The sequence below is a fragment of the Acanthochromis polyacanthus genome, chromosome 7 (genome assembly GCF_021347895.1).
Source record: "Acanthochromis polyacanthus isolate Apoly-LR-REF ecotype Palm Island chromosome 7, KAUST_Apoly_ChrSc, whole genome shotgun sequence".
In the NCBI taxonomy this organism is placed as follows: domain Eukaryota; kingdom Metazoa; phylum Chordata; class Actinopteri; family Pomacentridae; genus Acanthochromis; species Acanthochromis polyacanthus.
Genome location: NC_067119.1, coordinates 16,367,880 through 16,388,124, shown reverse-complemented (window position 1 = coordinate 16,388,124; position 20,245 = coordinate 16,367,880). Strand labels below are relative to the sequence as shown.

Here is a 20,245-nt window from a genome sequence, read left to right as displayed (position 1 = left end):
ATTTCTATGCATCAAGGTTACATATGTCTTTAATTCCATGAGAAGACTCCCTTCCTGCCTTTAGATGGCTTAGATGCACCATTACTGCAGATCTATGAAGTAGATCCATCCACCTCTTCCACTCTGTACAGTCGGAGCACACCAGCTCACTTAAAACTCTTCTCCCTCACTGTAAAACCAATTCACACTCCATAATCGGAAGTTGTAATATCGGGGTAATTCAGTGACACATGTTCAAACCAGAAAATGATTCAGAAGAAGAATAATGATACAGAAAGCTTTACACCACAAGTTGACAGGATTTATTCTTTTGTTTTGTTACATATGAAGGCCCAGAAGTTGAATCTGTGTTTTAAGACTGTCATCAGTTCATTACAACATCAAACTTCAAAAGGGAAATGCTCAGCCATAGCACTGACTGCTTATTCCATCTATGATGAATAAAAAAGAAGAAAGAAAACATCATATATACATGTGAATGACATAAAAATTGATTCACTGGAGGAGGTCCTCAACTAAAGTGCTTCTGTTGCTTAAACCTAATCTGAGACAGGAGTGTGAATGCAAGCCCCGGTCTCCAGTGTGATAGTAATCATTACATGCCCACAATTCGCGCCAACAACTTTCTGAGGAGACTTATTCCTCGAAACCATCTGCTTACAGATAAACCTGCCTGTCAGACATCTGGTCCACAAAGCAAATATCAGTTCTTTTATGCTACGTTGATCACAGGGTTTGCAGCTATTACACAGAAAAAGCCACAATTAATGCAATATAAGAGTGCTGCAATAAATCCTCATGAAGTTTATAACGTTTGTTTCATACCTTCCTTGCCTACTGTCACTAATAAACGGGACAACGTGGGAATAACAAATAAGAGGTACTCCATTCTATATAATGCAAAGCAGCTCAAAAGCACCACAGACAACATCTTAAAACGATCATACAGATGATTTAACATCTCTTGGAGACAACTTTAAAAAGAACTGCAAAATAGAATTAAAAATGCTGCATGAGGCTACATGGCTTTAGACAGGCTAATCTGCTATAGCAGACAGGCAACTTAGTGTTCCTTACCTAAATATATATTGTTACAGATGGAAAAGCAGTTGTATCATTTATTCAATGTTTACTTAAACTTAGAAATAAATTACATAAAACATTATGACGCTAAACAAGAACATGAGGAGTAAGAACAAGCTCATGAGTTTAACTGGCCAAGGTGATTTAACATCACACACATGCATGATCACTCCACTGCAGCTTTGAATGTTGTCCATCATCCCAACAACACAAGACAGACGCGCGCAATTGCACAATTTGCAACACCAGCTAGCTTCACAGAGGCGCGCTTATGCTCACAGAGTGGCGCTTGGGTAGATCCTCCCACTCCCTCTTCATCCCCTCTCCCGCCCCGTAAATTTCTTCCATCTTCCTCATCCTCCGCCTCCTGAGAACCATGAGAAACTTGGTGCAGACCAATTACCTCATACTCAGGGCATGCTGTTCATTTTTCGTCTTTCATTACTGCATGCAGCGGCACTAAATCAATGCAATCAAAGGAGACAGCCCCAGTGGTCAGACAGACAGCAGAAGACTGGTAATCAGGATAGATACTGACACCAACAAGAACACACATGCTTGTAAAAAAAAAAAAGAAAAGAAAAAAGCACACACCCAGACACACACACACACACACAGAGATGTGCAAACAAATTTATGGGTATGTGTGTATATATACATAATGCGTAAAAGCACAAGGGCACCAAAGGACCGATGAATCCAACACACGTATTTGCATAGCCTGTATTTGCACACACGTACGCACGCAAATGCGTAAAAGATGAAAACACGCGCTCATAAAGAGCAGGATATTGGAAGCAGCTGTGAAAAATGATCAAGGGATGACATCAATAACAGGATGGCTCTCACAACACAGGAGGCAGCTGCATCTTAATTGGACATGCACCTCATTAGAACTGCGAGAGGTGGACACTGTCTCTCTGTATTCAGGTCCCATTCAGACACACACAACACAAGGTGGGTTGAAGAAGCTGGCTGGGCAACAGAAGTGAATGAGGAACCTTAAAGGGCAAAAATGTTGATGGGTTTTACCTTGCCAACACCGAAAAGCAGCAATGTTACACAGCTCCACTAGATAGACAGAAGAGCTTATGATTCCTTTGTCCTTCTACTGCAACCATCTGTCCTACATCATCTTTACAACTGCCGCGAGAAAAGCAACTTTCTATGTTATTACAAATCTACCTTAAAACCACTAAAAACTAGAGCGAAATGAAATGGACTGAACTTAAAAGCAAATGCTGGAAGATGACCCTGACAACAGTGGAGCCTCACAGTGTCCAGTGCTCTAGTGTGCTGCTCTTTAATATCTACCCAAGCCTTGGAAATCTGATAGAAGATGTAGACAGAATAAGTATTATGTGAGTAGTAGCCTGAGGAAAACAGAGAGTGAAAGAGCAGCAGAGAGAAGGGTATAGTAGAGTTAAAAAAAAAAAAAAAAAAAAAAAAAAGGTAAAACATTCTCATGACTTTCTGGGCAAGGACAGACTTTTTCATTTTCTTTTTTTCGTCAACAGAGAAATGCTACAAGTTCATTTAGATCGTTTCTTTTCCAGAAATTTACTCTCTCTCAAGCATGTTTTCATGTTTGTGATGAAAACAAATCTGTGTAGTCTCAGTAGCCATTTGCAAACCTGCAAAGCTGTTTCTCTTTCACTTGCAGATGTTGCTATGGCTAGAATCAACAAATAACAGCTAATCATAGACCAAATATTATAAATAGACTCGCATATAAATTATTTTGAACCATTTCAGATGGCACTGAAAGCTCTGCCAAGTTTGCAAATTTGATCTCTCTAGACTCAGTTATATATTTGCAGCTTTTGTGCTTCCCACATCAAAATAATGGAAAATGTTTCTGTTTATAAGAGGCCAATTATACAGCAGCAGTGCAGGTTTAATGTTTTTTTGTGGGGGGTTTGTATGTGTGAATTGACAAGAACCTAAAAGGATCTTAAACTAATCATGTCTAAGTAGAGAAAAACGGGCCTCATGACTTGAGAGGGTTATACTTTCAATTATTGTTAAATGAGCTGAGGCTGCCAACTATAATCACACATGACCAACGGATTCGCCACAGCCATGCATCTTTAATGGATCCCACCTCAGGCTAATAAAGCTCTCTCAGAGAAAATGATAATGAAAGCTTTAGGCCACATCCGAGCGTCATTTAGAGTTGCAAAATTTTTCTTTTTTTCTCGACTTGCGATTGGGAGAATCTTCGCCGCGGTGAGAGCGGAGCTGTGAAAAGGGACAGAAATATCGCCTGTACCTCTCAACCTCCACAGTGGCTGCATCAGATATGCACAAAAGAGTACATGACCATCTGCAGTCCATTACAAAGATACTCATAGCCATTAACAACTTCCCCTCATACTGGCACTCCTTCTCTCAACTCCATCTATCCTCGGGCTATTCTGCCGAGGCTCTGGTGCAGCTGCATTTATCAGAGCAGCCCTCTAATCAGTAACTGAATTCTCTCTTAGCAATCAAGTCAAAGTTCTGGCGGTGAAATCAGCTGAAACGTAACGCAGCTGAAAATAATGAAGGTGCGAGCAAGAGAATTAAAGAAGAGAGTATGGAGGTGGGGGGATAAAAAGCACAAGAGGACAGATGGAGGGCAACAAGCCCAGCATTTGCACTCCACTGACAGAGATGATGTAGAGATGGATGGATGTGAATTACACAAACAAGATGAAAACAGAAGTACATGAATGGCTGACATGTTGGAGCAAGCACAGGCAAAATCTTTCCATCATCTGGTTGAATGAAACAGATATCAACATATCAAAAGGTCTTTGATGAAGCCCTGCAGCTGTCGCCTCTTCAATGCAGATTAATTCTGGTCATCATTTAATTAAATCTGGTAGTGTGGTAACCGCTGCTAACACACCTTCATGTGTCCGGACATGCTGGATGCAAATGATTATCAATACGCTCATAGCCTTTTACTTCACATCACTGTGGAACTGCGTAAGTGAACTGAGCTAATTATCACACAGATCAATGTGCGTCAGGAAAATAACGATGTTTGGACCGGGAGGTATCATAGGTCTTAACAGGGGGAAAAAAATGCATTTCTGCTAGTAGAACTGGCAGCAGTGTTGGTGCCTCCGCTGGTTTTCAAAAGGGTTATAGAATTTGACATGTAATGGATGTGAGCCTGACTACTTCTGGCAGTGCACTAAGGTTTGACGATCACATTGTGAAGAGCGGAGGAAGGAGACTGAGGGCAGTGGAGATTCACAGGAGCTTGGGCAGACTCAGATGAACAAATTTGGAAACATCCACTTACATCGCTTTCCAAGCCACAGAGTGCCCAGAGTGTTTTGTGACTATTTCTCATCCTGTTTGACAGCTCATTCAGCATTCAGAGTACATACATTATCTGCCAAAACATGTGGACAAATCCGGTCATGTAGGGGGCTCATGTGGTGAATGTGTATGAAAGTCTTCCTCAAGTCAATCCTAAAGTTATGGCTACTGCACGTGTAAAAAAAACAATACATTTAAATTCCAGATTCAACATCTTTCAATTTTTGATTTACTGCATTATAGTCTTGTGTCCATTGATATATAACAATAATAAATGTCTGGCTTCTACAATAGGCAACCAGAACTTGTTGTGCAGGTTCAGTGTTACCAAAAAATGCTGACTTGGATGATTAAAAAAAAAAAGAAGTAAGAAAGCATCTGTAATAAGCTTTTTCAGCCTCAAATGGCGTCTGTGAAGTCAGCACTTCTAGATAGAACTGTATTTGTGAAAGAACTATTGTCATTTGTAAGCATTTCTTAGGTTAATAAATGGCCATTCTAAAGTCATTCCAGGTCACAGTGACCACCAGACTCCACTACATGATACTACAGAGCCTCAGGAGTCCAATTTATAATGTGCTACTGATGTATTAATCACTTCCAAAATAATCCAGTTATGTTCTATAACTCCGTATTAAATGGGAGGATTGGATTACAGCAGTAATTCCAGAGGGCTTCTTCCTCTTCATGAGTGAAATATTTCCATTGGCGAGATATGAAATACACTTGCAGTATATAAAATGTGAAAAAAACACTTCTTCCAGTCCTCTCTGCCTCACTCATCCTTCTCTTTTTCACAGTCTCTCTGTCACATAGTTATATAATGTTAGTTTTCTTATTCCAACACTGGCTCGGCCACTACCACAGAATACAAAGTCAAAGCTGAGTCATATAACCAGGGTCTTGTCTAATCTCTAATAGTGAGAGAATGACACGAGTGTCTATGTATTTATTAGTGTATATTTATGTGTATGTATGCATTAGTGCGTGCATGCCATCAATTAATCATAGTCTGCCTGTCTTTGCAAATGAAAAGCCCGTACTCTGTCGATACATCACGCAGCCAGCACTTTTAGCACAGTAGCTGCAGCAGCACTGCTCAAATGCTCATATGTATGCAAATCACAGTCACTTCATTCTCCTGGGTGGAGAGCAGTATTTGGGCTGATAAAACGTGGAGAATCCTCCTTATTGCACAGCAGGATGACAGCTGCAATCTAATGCCACCACAAATGAACAGAAGATAATCACCAAAACAAAACTACTTTCTTAATATGAAAAAATGTTAGGATTGCATGAACTATGAACTGAATAGAAAAGAACAAGACACAAAATGGCACCGACTATTAATAGAAATGATACAGAAATACACAGAGATGCACTTCACCTGGAATAAACACTCAGCAGTGGTGGAAAACTCACTGTGGACATTCTTTGAGGAGGCAGTAAGAGGCTTCACTTGTAACAGGTAAACAAACTGATGGACGAATCATCTTCACTTCAAGGTACAGACAAAACAGAGAAGTATTTCTCATAGTCAGAGTGAAATCCAATCATCTGAACCACCTTAGTCTTAATTTGTATTAACAGAAATGTTGACAGGAAATCTTGTATTTGAACCTCTGGGCCAATTTAGGTTCAGAGTTTGCTGAAGGGCATTTTTGCTACAGGACTGTGCTACAAATTTGTCTACCCGAAAAACATTTGTACTCTTCAATATTTCAAAACCAATGTGAGGAAACATCACACTTGTGAAGCCTGCAACTTGTTTTTTCCTTTTTTTTATCAATAATTAATCAAAAAATTACTCTGTCTAAAAAAAAAAAACACTTGCTATAGCAAAAACTACCCAGAGATCATGGTGACATATTGTAGATATTATCATATATAGAATATTTTCATGTACGGTGAAGAAAAGCAACACAACAACTAAATGAATACTACAGTATAAACAGCTTGGTTTGATTTGATTTTCTCTTGCTCAAGCAATAAACTGATCAACAAATCTTTCCAGTGCTAATACAGATGATAAATCAAATACATCAAGTCTTGCTCATACACCTTTAACAATGTAAAAAAAATGCTTTGGGAAATAAGTATGCCATGCACCTACGTTCTTGCATAGAAAATATAGGCTACTGCGGCTATATAGGTGGATCAGCATAAGGATTGGAAGCTCGGGGGGGAAGCTAGCCTGGTTCTGTTTGATAATAAGAATATCTACTAACCAGAATTTTTAAAATTTGTCAATTCATACATTATCTTGTTTATTTAATCAACACAAATAGAAAAGAAAGTTGTTGGCCAGGAGCGATGGCTTCCTGGAGTTGGCGTTTTTCATAAATGCATGCTTTTCAGAGACTCCAAGCATGCCCAACCGTGAGTCATAGCACTATTAAGATGCAAGGCGTGAAACAAATGTGAGACCTTCACTCGCAATTACTGCAGAAAAGCTTAGCAGCTGCATTCAAAAGAAAAAGTAGAGAAAAAAGAGCAAAAGCAAGAAAAACACACAAAGCGAGATGATATAACCAAGTGAGAAGTTAAGAGAGTCATGCTCTGCCTGGATTAGCAGCACTGTGTTTAGCTTGAGGCCCTCTACTCCCACACTCTCCCTCTCTTCTGCCCTACCTCCTCCCCTCCATCCCACCCATCACTCATCCATCATTTATCCAGCGACCCATCAATCCATCACTCATCTCTGCCCAACCCTCCCTCCAGCCATCCCTACCGAAGCTCCCCAGTTGGACCACTCAGCCAGAAAAGCACTGGCATCTGCACCACACCAGTCAGAGCCACCTGTTTCCCCCTCCTCGCTGAAACACCCCTCTACTCTTACATAAAGAGACACTTGCACTGTTGCAATGCAGCATCAGACGCCGTTGTGCAACAGCATTAAAAATACCTCAGGGTCAGTGAGGAGGAAAGTTGAAAACAGGATATCGGCAGAGTTATTCTGGTGGAGAGAATACAAAAGCGGAGTCGTGAGCGTTGGTCTGTCTGTCACTTGAAGGTAAGAGTACAGCATTCAGCCCTCGCTTTGTGTGTGCTGCGCCATTGTAGAGCTGAGAGAGCAATCAATGTTCAACTTTGCGAGCGAGCAGTTTCTACCTTGCCTTCTCATATGTGCACATGCAGCGGCATTATTCAATAACAGCTATCTCGGGGTCTGTCAGCACCGTGTGATTATGAAGCACACATGACTCTTGAAAGCAATTAACCTCCTGTCGTACTCCTGTATCACAAGACCACACTTGTACACTTAATAAAGAGGGTGTTTTAGTTTGGTAATCAGCGTGCCAGTATATCTCAAAGGCAGTCAGCTGTTATGCCCATAGAATACACTCGTGCATGCATTTAATATAAAGAAATTATTAGCAACTGCTGTGCCCTTGTAGCTATCACTAACACCAACTCTAGCGGCTATAAAATAATGTTTATGTGCCTGAGTAATTGTTCAAAACAATTTAAGGTGTGAATATATCCCTTTCCAGAGAGGCACAAACTCAGTACTGATTCCTAAGTCTGTTGTCAGCACACCCAGTTTTGCAGATACCACCTAATTCCGTAAGTAAAGCCACATTAATGCTTCTGCTGCTGTTGGAGGTATCTCTGCCGGAATAATACCGGCAACAATTGAATAAGAACTACCACATCTACTTAAAACCCTCTCAGCCAAATTAAACCCAGCTCAAATATTTACTGCCTTCAAAATTCTATTATACCATCATCTAAGCTTTCAACAGTTTTTGGTGTTAGGATATCACCATAATGAGGCCAAACCATTTTGCAAGGAACAAATTAGTGTATTCAATAATAATTTGTTCCTTGTTCCCCAAGAATACCTTCCCCGAGTCTTTGTAAATAATTACAACCAACCACGTTCATTCAAAACAGCGAGGCCAATCAGCGATCGAGAGGCATTCTCCAAAATGTTCTCAAAGGGATTGTAAAACAATTTGAGAATGGTTTTCAGCGTTGGGCCCATAAGACCAGTGACACTGTACATCAGACCAATCGGTCCATGGAGAAGGATTGTCTTGCTAATGAAGTGTGGAGTGGAGCCACTGAGGACTGCGTATGTCACCAGATTTACACCAGAGCGGCCCTGTGATTCCCTGCAGCTGTAAAACAATGAGGAGGTGATTGGAGTAAATTACACTGCAGTTGTCAACCTTCGGACTGCTCACAGCCATTTCATCGTGTCTCTCTCTCACAAACAAATTGTTTCTCTCCCGTTCCCTGGCTCACACATGAACACACAAACGGCATTTCTTTTCCCTAACCTCCCACACACTCTTTATCTCTGTCTGGTATTCTGTCTGGCACTTTTTTTTAAATGTCAAGAAACAACACAGGTACATGACCAATGAGGCACCTAGTGATTAAGCGGTCATTCTTTTTTCTTGTTCCCGTCTTTTCCTACTCTTGCTCTCCTGTCACCTCAAATCTCACAATCCAAAGCCCTGTGTTTAACGAAATTCACATTTTACATCCGGATTCACACATTATTCTCTCCATCTACGGTACATAGATGTTTTCTCTAGCAGGATCAGTTGATGTTGAAACTGCATTTAAAACACTGACTGTCAATTATGTTGGCGGCGGAAACCAGAAAAGTGTTTTCAAGTGTTGTAGCCAAGGATAAACGCCAGAATGAGTGATGAGATTTTAAAAAAATTACCACTGACATTTTAAAGAGACATTGAAAGCTTAAGGTTGCAGTATTGTGGATTCAGATTTTCAACAACAAATCTCTTGATAAGACACAAACCGACAATGGAATTATTCTAATGACAAGCGTTGCCTGTGAAGTAACAAGTCAGTCCACAGCTGTTTTGTGACCCACAGTTTAAAAAAGGACTCTACTCAGAGCTGCTCTCCCAAAAAATAATGACCAGAATCTTTCTTCCATGCACATCTTGAGCCACAGAATCCTCTAAGCAACATTTCATCAAAGCATAACAAAATATGTTTTGTTTTGAAATATCATGTCTACTTTCTCATCATTGAATGAATCATTATGCTAGCAGTGACACTTGCCTTTTTGCACCAGTGTGTTCATCATATTCAGACATTTAACAACTGTCACTTTCTTAGAAATCCAGCTAACTTGCCCCATTATCATGCTGACAGCAAGGTTGAGCATGAAAACAGAAGAGGGAAAATCCATCCCCAGAATCAAAGTGTTTCTGCTTCTTAATATGGAACTGTGTGAAATAGCTTTCTGTTTAAAGTGGCACATGGGAGAACGGTGGTAGGAGTGCCGAATATTACATAATCGGAATTAAAAAAACACACACACACACACACACACACACACACACACACACACACACACACACACACACACACACACACACACACACACACACACACACACACACACACACACACACACACACACACACACACACACACACACACACACACACACACACACACGACATCTGAATGTACACACACCCTGTATAATTTGGTACACAGATAATTAATTCATAACATTTAAATTATACAGACATACGGGAAGCAGTGGCTCTAAAATAGCAAGAAGCTATACGAGCCATGAGATACTGTACACCTCGGTGTACCATTAGTTATAACAAGCAAAGGGAGAGAAAAAAGAAAGCAAGGAGGGGAGATGATAAATGTACAAGAACTGAGGAATAATAGATGAAAGACAAAAGGAAAATGGGGGATTAAAAATGGAGAAAGCAAGAGAGAAGAGAAGAATATGAAAGGAAACTGCAAGGAACTGTCTACCATCAAAATGGAAATAAAACACACCTGGAGGCAGAAGCAAAGGGTGAAATAAAAGGATAGGCAGAGGAAAGAGCAGAGCAAAAAAATTCTAATACATATGTGTGAATATATGTACATTTCCGAATTACATCGTGAGCCCAGATTCCAGATGCCAGAAGGGAGACGTCTCTGGGAAGAGACTGGGAGTAGAGGAAGTGGGACACAAGACATACAGAGAAAAGAGGGAGAGAGGCAAGGGGGGGAAAAAATGGAGAGTGAAGAGAAAGAGAGATGAGTTGTAAAGAAAAAAAAAACGGAGGAGATGAAAATGCCAGGCGGTGGGGGAAGGGAAGCGGGTGGAAGTGGGTGGATGGTGGGGGGGACTAAATTGGTTTAAAGGGGAGAAAAAAATGAGCAAGGAGAAGGCGAGAGGTGCGGGAGGGAGGAGAGAAAGAGAGAGAATGGAGAACAGATATGAGTCGAAGGGAAGGGATGAGGCGTGGGCGAATGCAACAGAGGCTGATAGACAGCCAGGAATAGAGGACTAATTAATAGTCAAAAACTGCAGGCAGGCAGGTGTGGAGAGAAATCCACAGCAGGGGAGAATAAATGTAGTGATGGATGGCTTCCTACCCTGACTACCTAACAAGACAGGCAGCTTTGGAGTTATCTCCACACATATTGCATCACCGTGTATCACACAGAGGTAGAAGCAGAGGCAGTGCGGGAAGGAGGGTGGGGGGCAGAGAGAGATCGGGGTAGTAAGAACGGGTAACGGGGAGGGGGGCCGCCGGAATAGAGATTAGGCTGGACAGGAAGGAGCAAGACAGAAACTCATTATTTAAAGGTGAAAAGAGGGTTTCCTAGGAGATTTGACAGACGTAACCTACAATGCAGATTTGCTCACACACGCTCCTGCCATTTCTGCCAGAGGAAAGCATTCGCGTCAAACCGCAAACAAAGTTTAATTACTCAAAAGGCTTTTCTCACTGCCACCTCCCTCACACACAGTGTTCAACAAACAGCAGTTCTGACCTTGAAAGTTTGCCACGGGTGCGGTTTAGCCCATACAAATATTTACTTTATTAGCCTGCACAACGGCTCATCTGCAGCCACCGACACAGAGCATCTGCCCACATAAAGTCTCACCATGTGTGTGCGACAGTGAAGCGCCTCTGTTTGTGGATGTTGTTGTTGAGCAACATGCGGCGAAGCAGTCGTGGCGAGTTGCGGGGGGAGAGGCGGGGGGAGATGGAGGAGGGCGAGCGGCGGTGTCCTCGTGGCCTCTCCGGCTGCAGCAGGTTCTCCCGCAGGATCTTCACCAGGTCTTCATTCAGGCCAGAGTGTTTGGGCATGGGTGGCACTGCCAGGGTGTCCTGGTGGGTCACCCCCATGCCTGCCTGCTGGGCCATGCCTGCCCCGGCTTCAGTACCACAACCACCACCACCGGCCAATTAAATGAACGGTAAAGGCAGCAGAGATATATCAGAGATGAAGCAATGCACGCAGTAAATGTATGTTTCTTGTTTGTCAGAGTCCGAGTTTAGGAATCTGTACAAAAAGATGCATCCCAAAAAAAACACACAAAAAAATCCCCTGGGAGGGGAATTGTTAAAAAAAAAAAAAAAAAAAAGGAAAAAAAAGAAAAGAGGCGAAAAAAAAGGTAATTTCTCACTCTGGCAGCTCCTTCTGTGCAAAAGCAGGAGAAATAAAACAATAAAAATCCCTTCCTCCTCTTCCGTCTTTAAAGGAGCCAGCAGAGGAACAGAAGCACTGAAGGCTGCTGCCTTTGTCTGCTCTGCAACACTGGATGTCTGCTGTGAAAGTGCAAGAGAGAAGATGAGGACGGGGTGAAAAAAGGAGAGAGGCAGGGTGGGATGCACAAAAAATGAGTAAAAACAGGGAATTCCATTCCAGCCCTTTCTCCCCCAGGCCTGCAGGCACACTCAACACTGTCCAGCAAATCTAAGCCCAGCAAGAGTTTAACTGAACTAATTCAGTCCATTCAAGCCCAGTTCTGTTTGGCATAAGTCAACCGGGAACCTGCGTTGGTTCACCAATAAAAACCTCCAGCCCAGTGTGACTCAGTCCAGTAAGGCTTGGTTAAGATCTGTTCCATCCAGTCGAAGCAATTTATCCTTCCTTCCTCTCTCTACATAGAGAGACTGACTGCAGCCAGTTTATAAGCTACTGATCCTTCAGAGCTGAGCAGAGCGTGAGCATGTGTGAGTGTTTGAGAGGCAGAGAGCGAGAGGGAGAGAGAAAGGGAGCGGGAGAGAGAGAGAGGAAGTGTGTGTGTGTGTGTGTGTGTGTGCGTGCATGCATGTGTGTACACACTAGAGCAGGAAAAACAGGGATGTATGAAAGGAGAGACAGTAATCTTGTTTAACACTGAAAAATGTTGTGTGCCTTGAAGTCGAGGCACATGCATCTGTAAGGGTGCATGTCTTGATGCAGCAGGCAGCACTAAAAGCACCCTTTAGTTAGTGAGCAACCTTCAATCTACACTCTGCTTGAGTGAATATCCCCAGCAACAGCAAACAATGCAATTTGTATACCTGTATCTGCACATGTGCACAAATCTGCAGTTCCATTTGACTCACATTTGCACATGCGCAAGTAAACTAGGAAACAGCTGCAACCAACGTCATCGTACCTCCATCTTCTGCCACACCCTTTGACGGTATTCGTTTTTCAAATGAGGGCGGACATACTGGGAAATATGTCAGCATTGTCGGCTGAATCTAATATGCTACCACCAAGCGTTTATCTTCCTCCGCCTAGCGATCACCATCTTATCTTGAATACAGAGCAAATCTACTTCTAACCAGCTTTTAGTCATTCTACTTTCACTAGATTCCCTTAAAAGATACCTCAATGTCTTAGTGATTTTACTGATCCAGCCCCTACAAGTTCCACACAGTGCTATAGGGGTAGCTTAAACCAAGCCCAGCAGCAACCCTAAAACAACACAGGTGCCATGTTTTTTTGCATTGCTTATGAAGACAACCCAATACAAAGCGCAAATATACAATTAAATGGTTTATTAGTTTTGCTTTAGCATATACTTTGACTAAGTAAAGGGCACTTACTGAGCTACATCTCAATATGGAGTAAGCATTTCAGACATGCAGTAACAAAGAAGTGAAAATACAGATCAAAAGATAATCAAAGGAACTCTTTCTGGCTACAGTTAACATTCCTGAGATTTAGAGAAACAACAGTAATGTGCTTCAGCAGTGGCACAGTGGTGGTCTGACTCGAACACTAGCAACAGCATTGATGCTCACAATTAAGATTTTTTGTAGTTAATTTTTTGTAGTAATTAAGACCTTTGTAGTGCAGAATGGTAAAATATTGCCACAAAAATGCAAGCAATGTCTTTGGCTGTTCAGGTACTTAAACTTCAACCTGCCGGTGGTGACACAAACTGAGAAGTCAGGGGACGACCAAAGTCATTAGAATATATCAATCAGAAATCAGAAATGTCTGTTCAAAATTTGACAGCAATTCCTCTTATCGATGTTGAGATTTCACTGGATATTCATGAGGAATTTGGCAAAGTCAAGATGATTCTCCCTCTAGGGATTTGTCATGCAATTTGTCTTGAAATTATTTGTTGTCATATCCATACTATGGTTTTTTGTTCTGAAACTTATTGTATTTTATGATTAAATGTTGTTATTGATTGCAATACTATATAAGTGAGTGGCGTGTAACTCATATGAAGTTGTGCTCAGTAATTTTTCATGAAGTGTTGTAAAAAGGAACCAAAGCCTCGAGATAACCATACCAAGATGTGTAGCTCATTCCTTTGTGCATGTATAAAAGCTATGCTCTCTCTTCTTTGTCTGCCACTTGCTCAGACTGTGTTCTGTGCAGGTTGATTCCTTGCGCAAGTAAAACTTTGCTTTGACTTGAGAGATGACTGAGTGTTAATTTGGAGAAGTATATGCACATACATGTACTTTGAGTTGAGTATTTGTTTAGTTTTCAACAGAAAATGCAATTATAATAATTTCTTCCTTTATTATTCTAAAAACTATGTCAAAATATTCAGTCACATCATTCTGAACATACCACATAAAGAACAGTCACTAACCACCTCAGTAGCTCCCCCCTTTTGTATTTCAGTAAAATCATGTGACCATGTGGCATAACTCTGAAATCACCTAGTAACACTCTAGCAACCACTTAGAATGTCCTAAAACCAATCAGCAAGCAGAGACCACCTGGAATGGCTCCTCACAACATTACAACCTCCTAACAACCACATAAGCAACACACTATCGACCACCTAATACCTGTTTAATATTTTACCAATACCATGGCAGCACCTTTTCAAAAACGTGGCAGCAAATGACCCAAAATGTCACATTGGCAACTTCCTAATGACAGCAAAATTCCAGAAATCAAATGTTTTTCCAGTTGTCACAGTGTCAATTGGAGCAAAAAGTTTGACAGCAAACACTTATTTACTGCTTTATTGCGGGCTGTATTGGATGCAATCTACAAACCTTAAATCCATTTAGTTTCAGCGGGCATTTACTTTCAGTCCATTTAAGTCACTGTTTAATAGTCTAAAACATAACATTTACCACAATGAAGCTCAGGGAATGTTAAAAGACATTAAGGTAACTGTGACACTATTATAGATTTGAAAGGCGAAATCTTTGACCTTGTGTAGGTGGAAAAGACCAACATTACATTATGGTCAAACACTGATGTAACCGTTCTGACTGATGGTGCAATGCAAGAAACTGCAAAAGAGTAGTATTCTCAAGAGTGGTGCCTCTGATGGGCTGTGGATTCCAATAAATATCATCAGGAATGCATCCTTGTTTACATTTATTTCAACATATTCATTTTTGAACAGGCAACGTAATTAATAAAGACTAAAATAACTTCGAATTTACCCTAGAAGTTCTTTTAACTTTTTTTAACCAGCAGTCCCTTCTCTTAACAATTTTGGCATCCAAAAAAAGAAATGCAGCATACATCAGATGTGAATACATCCTTGGGCAATGTCACTTAAATGTCAATGATTCAAAATTCTATTACCTCTCAATAACTGCACCACTTTTAAGTACAATGGTAGCGTACTTGGTATTGTGCAAAACTAAAAAATTACAGTTCAGATTTAGAAATTTATGTAAAATACAGATCTCATAGTGGAAACCCACTGCAACAAAAGTCAGTATATCTTTCACTACTGAGATTCAAATCTCTTCTTTTTTTCTCAATACCTCATATGTTCAGCTATAATTTTAATGACAGACTCAATTCTCCTCAGCATTGAGGACGCCAAATGTCTGTCTTCAAAGACTAGTTGTTCAGCTGCTAGTAGCTGGAGGGGTTATGTGTCTACCAAAGATGTTCTGCTGGACTCAAGTCAGATGACACTTGACCAAGTTACAGTTTTCTTTTTTTTTTTCTTCTTTAGAAAATTTATGTGACGTTGGTAGTGGTTTTAGGATGATTATCACACTGTTTTGCCCAGTTTCTGAAGACTGGGGGTATTCTTGTAAGGCATTCATAGTACCATAAATGTCATTTCCCTAACACCTATTGCACTCATTTCGATAAATACCATCACACTGCCACCTCAGTGTTTCACTGTCAGGACTATGCATTCACTAGCCAGATTTCAGCCCTGGTGAGGTTAACACCAAATGTGCTGGACCCCAGCTGCACAGAGCAAATTCATTTTGGTTTCATCTGATCAAGGAATTTTCTTTCAATATTCATCAGGTTGCTTTTCATGTTCTTTACAAAAAAAGAAGCAAAGTTTAATTTTGCTGTTCTGTGCCAAAGGCAAGGAAGGTTATTTTTCCATCGACACTGTTGATAGAGCTGCAGAACTGTTAACACTGTCTGAGCTGTCAGATATTCACAAACTGTCAAAAACTCCACTTCAAAACTTCCACCGGCACCCACTGTGACAAGTCTGAGGCACTTGGCCATCTGGTTTTTAGAAGTAGAATGTGAAAGTATCGCACTGTCTTAGGAGTGTAGCCACTGTAGCTCTAATTACTGGTACTACAGCTCACTCTATAAGCCACTTATTACTACTGCCATTGTATCTGGAGATATTTTTTGCGTTCATTAATCTTTCTGTGTCCTTTCTCATTTTTGTAAAGTCAAACAATCAGGTTTCCATGTGAAGCCACGATGCAGACATGTAAATACATGAAGTCTGAAATTCAGAAGACGATAGTCTTCACAAATTATTTTCTCACTGTTTATACAATCAGACTAATTAAAAACTACAACTGTATCTAATTTTGTGTTAGTGACTTTTGGATTTGTAACTTGCACCTTGAGAGTGTTCATTTTTGTGGAATTGAGTTTCTAGTTTGGGGCCTGTGTTCTAATACTGTCTTTCAAAAGTATTTCTTTTTGATTGTTGAGAGGATATAGTCTACTTGTCAGCTTGAAAATAATATAAATATTGAAAGGTCACACAATTTTAAATTATTTCACATTTGACTAATTTTGCAGATGTGTACTCAATGTTGTAGTGTAGTATATGCTACAAGTGGTACAATCTATAACATACTACAATACAAAATAGATTTTTAAAATAGATACACAGTTGAATTAAATATAGTTAAATGCAGCATACATAGCATAATACTCTCACTTGATTTAAGTGTCTTGTACACAGCATAATATACGTAAATCAGGTAAGTTGCCACAATAACAGATCATACCATAAGGTGAGGGCTATTTACTAAAGCAACAATTAATGAGACCTAAAACTCCATCTGGTTAACACTTAATTGTATAAAATGTGACATTTTTGAAGCTGTAGTCATTGACACTTGTGGCCTGCCAACATCATCACAGTAACTCCCAGTGAAGGACGAGCTGTGGCATACACCTTCAGCCATGATGACAGTGGAGAGGTGTTGGCCTTCATTTGACAGCTCGCAGTTTATCATCACCTTACAACAAAGGAAATGAATGCCACTCTTTGAGGAAATGTTTTATTTTTTTTCTCTCACATGATGAACTCGCATCATTGCTGCCATTCTTTCCCATCCGCTGTCCAAACATCTTTATTCTTTCCTCTCTTCTGCAGTCTGTTGGTCCAACCCTTTTTAACCTATGCTTTGCAAATGTTTTTTTAAAGGAAAAAAAAACATTTCCCGTTGCTGTGCATGATGTCTATGTGCATTTCCCCTAGTTACCAGGGGCAACATGGATTTGACAAGAACTAAAGGCTGAAGGAACAAAAGCAAGAAAGGGGAAGTCAATCTGCAGGACAAATGTGAAGTACACTCAGGCACTCAAATACATCTACAACATATAAATACTACAGCAGAAACAGGCACACCAGCACACAATACTGTCAGGTATTGAGAACGCAAATGAGAACAAGGTGTTACTTCAACACACAGGTGACTACTTCTGTTCACACAAAAATGCCAAGAGAAGGTACAGTCACTGTGTGTTTGTTGGAGCGTACATGTCTATCAGTGGAATCAAAAACCATGCCAATGGAAAGGTGTGAACATCTAACAGTGAAATGTAATCCAATAGTCCATCCAACATCCCTCTAAAGATACCCAATGCAGTGTAATGCAGTCTAGCAGTAAAGAAACTTGACTAAAACATACCATAAAGCTGTAAATACGAACGCAGTCTAAACAAAAAAAATGTAGCATTAGGTGTTACATACATCTTGTTTCAGCAATGATGTCGTCTGAAGCTTTGTACATTCTATATTATTCAAGATAAAAGGTGTATGACCGATACCAAACTATTTGGGGAAAATATGAAAATGTGATTTTTATATAAACATGACTGTCACATGAGGATGACAGGAATTTGTCCAACCACCGACATGACAGTTCAAACCCTGAGTCAGACGTGCTCAAAATGCAAAAGCTGTGGCTAATAAATAAGGAGTTGAAGAACAGCATGTACACTTGGCCTCCATAATGATCATTGATCATTGGGCAAGAACTAACAACCCCTGAATGTTTCAGTCTGTTCAAGTTAACAAAATTGAATCACAGCATTGGTCTCATTATTTATTAGCCCCACTTTGGACATCCTGAATAGCAGCTTAATTCCATCATATCAAAATACAATTTTGATTGAAATCAATAAATTGCTCAACCCCGAGCAGATACTCCATCTTCCAACATCACTATACACAGAAGGAAACTGAATATTAGAATATGTTGTATGCAGTTTTGCTTGAATTCATCTTCATATAAATTTCAATGTAGTCAGTTTTGCCTAAATGCTTCCCTTTCCCTTCCCTGTACAAAACAAAACCCTGCGTGAAAAACGAGCAGCGCACTGTCCACTCAAATACATTGATCCATCGATTCTGTGTGTGAATGTGAGCTCACTGCCCACAAGTGCCTTGCAAAATATTGTTTCATCTTGACAGATTGGATGCCTTTCTTTTGGCAGCACACAGCATGCCGTCAGCTCACGCAGCACAGTCTGCAGTCTAGCTCGGTACAGGCAAAGTGTTCTCTGCCCGACACTTGACTATCAAATCAGTGCACTCTCTTTCATAGTATGTCTAAAGATGTCTACAGTGACTAAGATTTATGACATATACCTGTTGCTATAGCTACCGCTTACATAAATTTGACAGTCTAGCAGGCATGTGATTGGTGAAGACTCAGAGCTGAAATACTATTGAAACAGTATAAAGTGTGATAAGCCAAGTGCCACATAGGTAAAAATTAAAAACAATACATAAAAAAGAGGACCTGAATCATGAAATAATCATTTCAAACTACAATGCTGCTAATAGACACAGTACATTCTAAAACTCAGTGCAGCTCTGACTCCCTCCAGTGGACATGTTTCACCACTAACTAATCTAGGAAACAGGCAGAGACACTGTGTTTAGAAGCAGCAGTTTATCTCTTCTTTCATGGTTTCATACTGTTATTCTTTTACATTTATGATATTCAGTGTATCTTCTTACTCCAAGTTACTAATGACACTGAGCAGCATTTATCCTTAAGTTGCCACCACCAGATCACATGAACATCTGGACAGAAAAATTACAAGTGATTTGCTGACCACACATTTTCAAAAAGTAAAGAGAAATATGGTGTTAAAATAACAAAACTGAATTAACTCTGATGTTCAGATTGCCATCCATAAAAATCACAAATGCAAATCATGATGCCTCATGAATTAAGGCAACTATTATGACAAAATCCCTGCACACTTCTTTGTCACCTTCCCAACAAAGTGACAGAGAATGGTGATGGATTTTGTCAGAAGTGGGCAACACATTATCAGCCTGGCTTATTATCAGAGCCAATATTCCATACTTTTTAAATATCTGTCAGAAAAAAATGGCCACTTTGGCGCTGACGCTGCCACCTCCCTCTATCTGTTGTCACCATTCTGTTTTTGTGAGCAATGCTCCGCCCACATTTCCATCTGATTGGTTACACATTTCCACTAGCAGTCTTTCAGTACTGACGAATAACTGCTGAAAAATTCTCTTTTAATTAAATGATATGAGAAACATAAACAATCAAACAAAACTTGATCATGTCTTGTGTTGGAGTTTTACCTAAATGTTATTCTGAAGATTTTCCTTTTTAAAGCAAACGTATTAATCGGCATCCATATTGGTGCTGAAAAAACAAACGAGTCAATCACTAGTTATTAGCAAATCTGAAAATTAATTTTAATATTCATTGGGAGTCTCAATATTTTCCTCAACACACAACATCTTCTCAAATATGATGTACAAAAACAAATTCCAATTTAGATATCCGCAGATAATTTAGTACAGATTCACAATCCATAATTATAGTTCTACTGGTTTGTCTATATCTTTGTCATAAAAGTCGAGTATAAAATGTAGTACCTAAAAGGACCAAATGCTGCAGCAATCCTCAGTATGCTCCATCTTCCAGAAACATACATGAGAAGCTGGGGAAAATCTGATATCAAGCGCAGAGTAAAGACAGTATATTTGACCAACAGATGGCAGCATTTGTTTATAAATGCTTTCTTGTAAACAGAAAGCTTGAAAGATGCCAACCATGTCTGACATAAACCATGAAGAGGTAAGTTAGTATATTGTGAACTGGGGCCAGCAGTGCACTTT

The 20,245-nt window shown here is 40.1% G+C and overlaps 1 protein-coding gene across 3 annotated transcripts in view; it reads right to left on the bottom strand.

Moving 5' to 3' along the window:
- The window catches only part of pde4d (phosphodiesterase 4D, cAMP-specific), a 175,946-nt gene that overhangs the window by 88,332 nt on the left and 67,369 nt on the right, over nucleotides 1–20,245 (bottom strand). The window contains exon 1 of one of the 3 annotated variants that reach the window (XM_051950511.1): nucleotides 11,290–12,374. The exons of the other annotated variants lie outside the window; for them this stretch is intronic. Coding sequence (XP_051806471.1) covers nucleotides 11,290–11,552 — 263 coding nt within the window. The 5' untranslated portion in view covers nucleotides 11,553–12,374. Of the gene's footprint in view, nucleotides 1–11,289; nucleotides 12,375–20,245 lie in introns of those variants that run through there. 3 annotated transcript variants of the gene reach the window in all.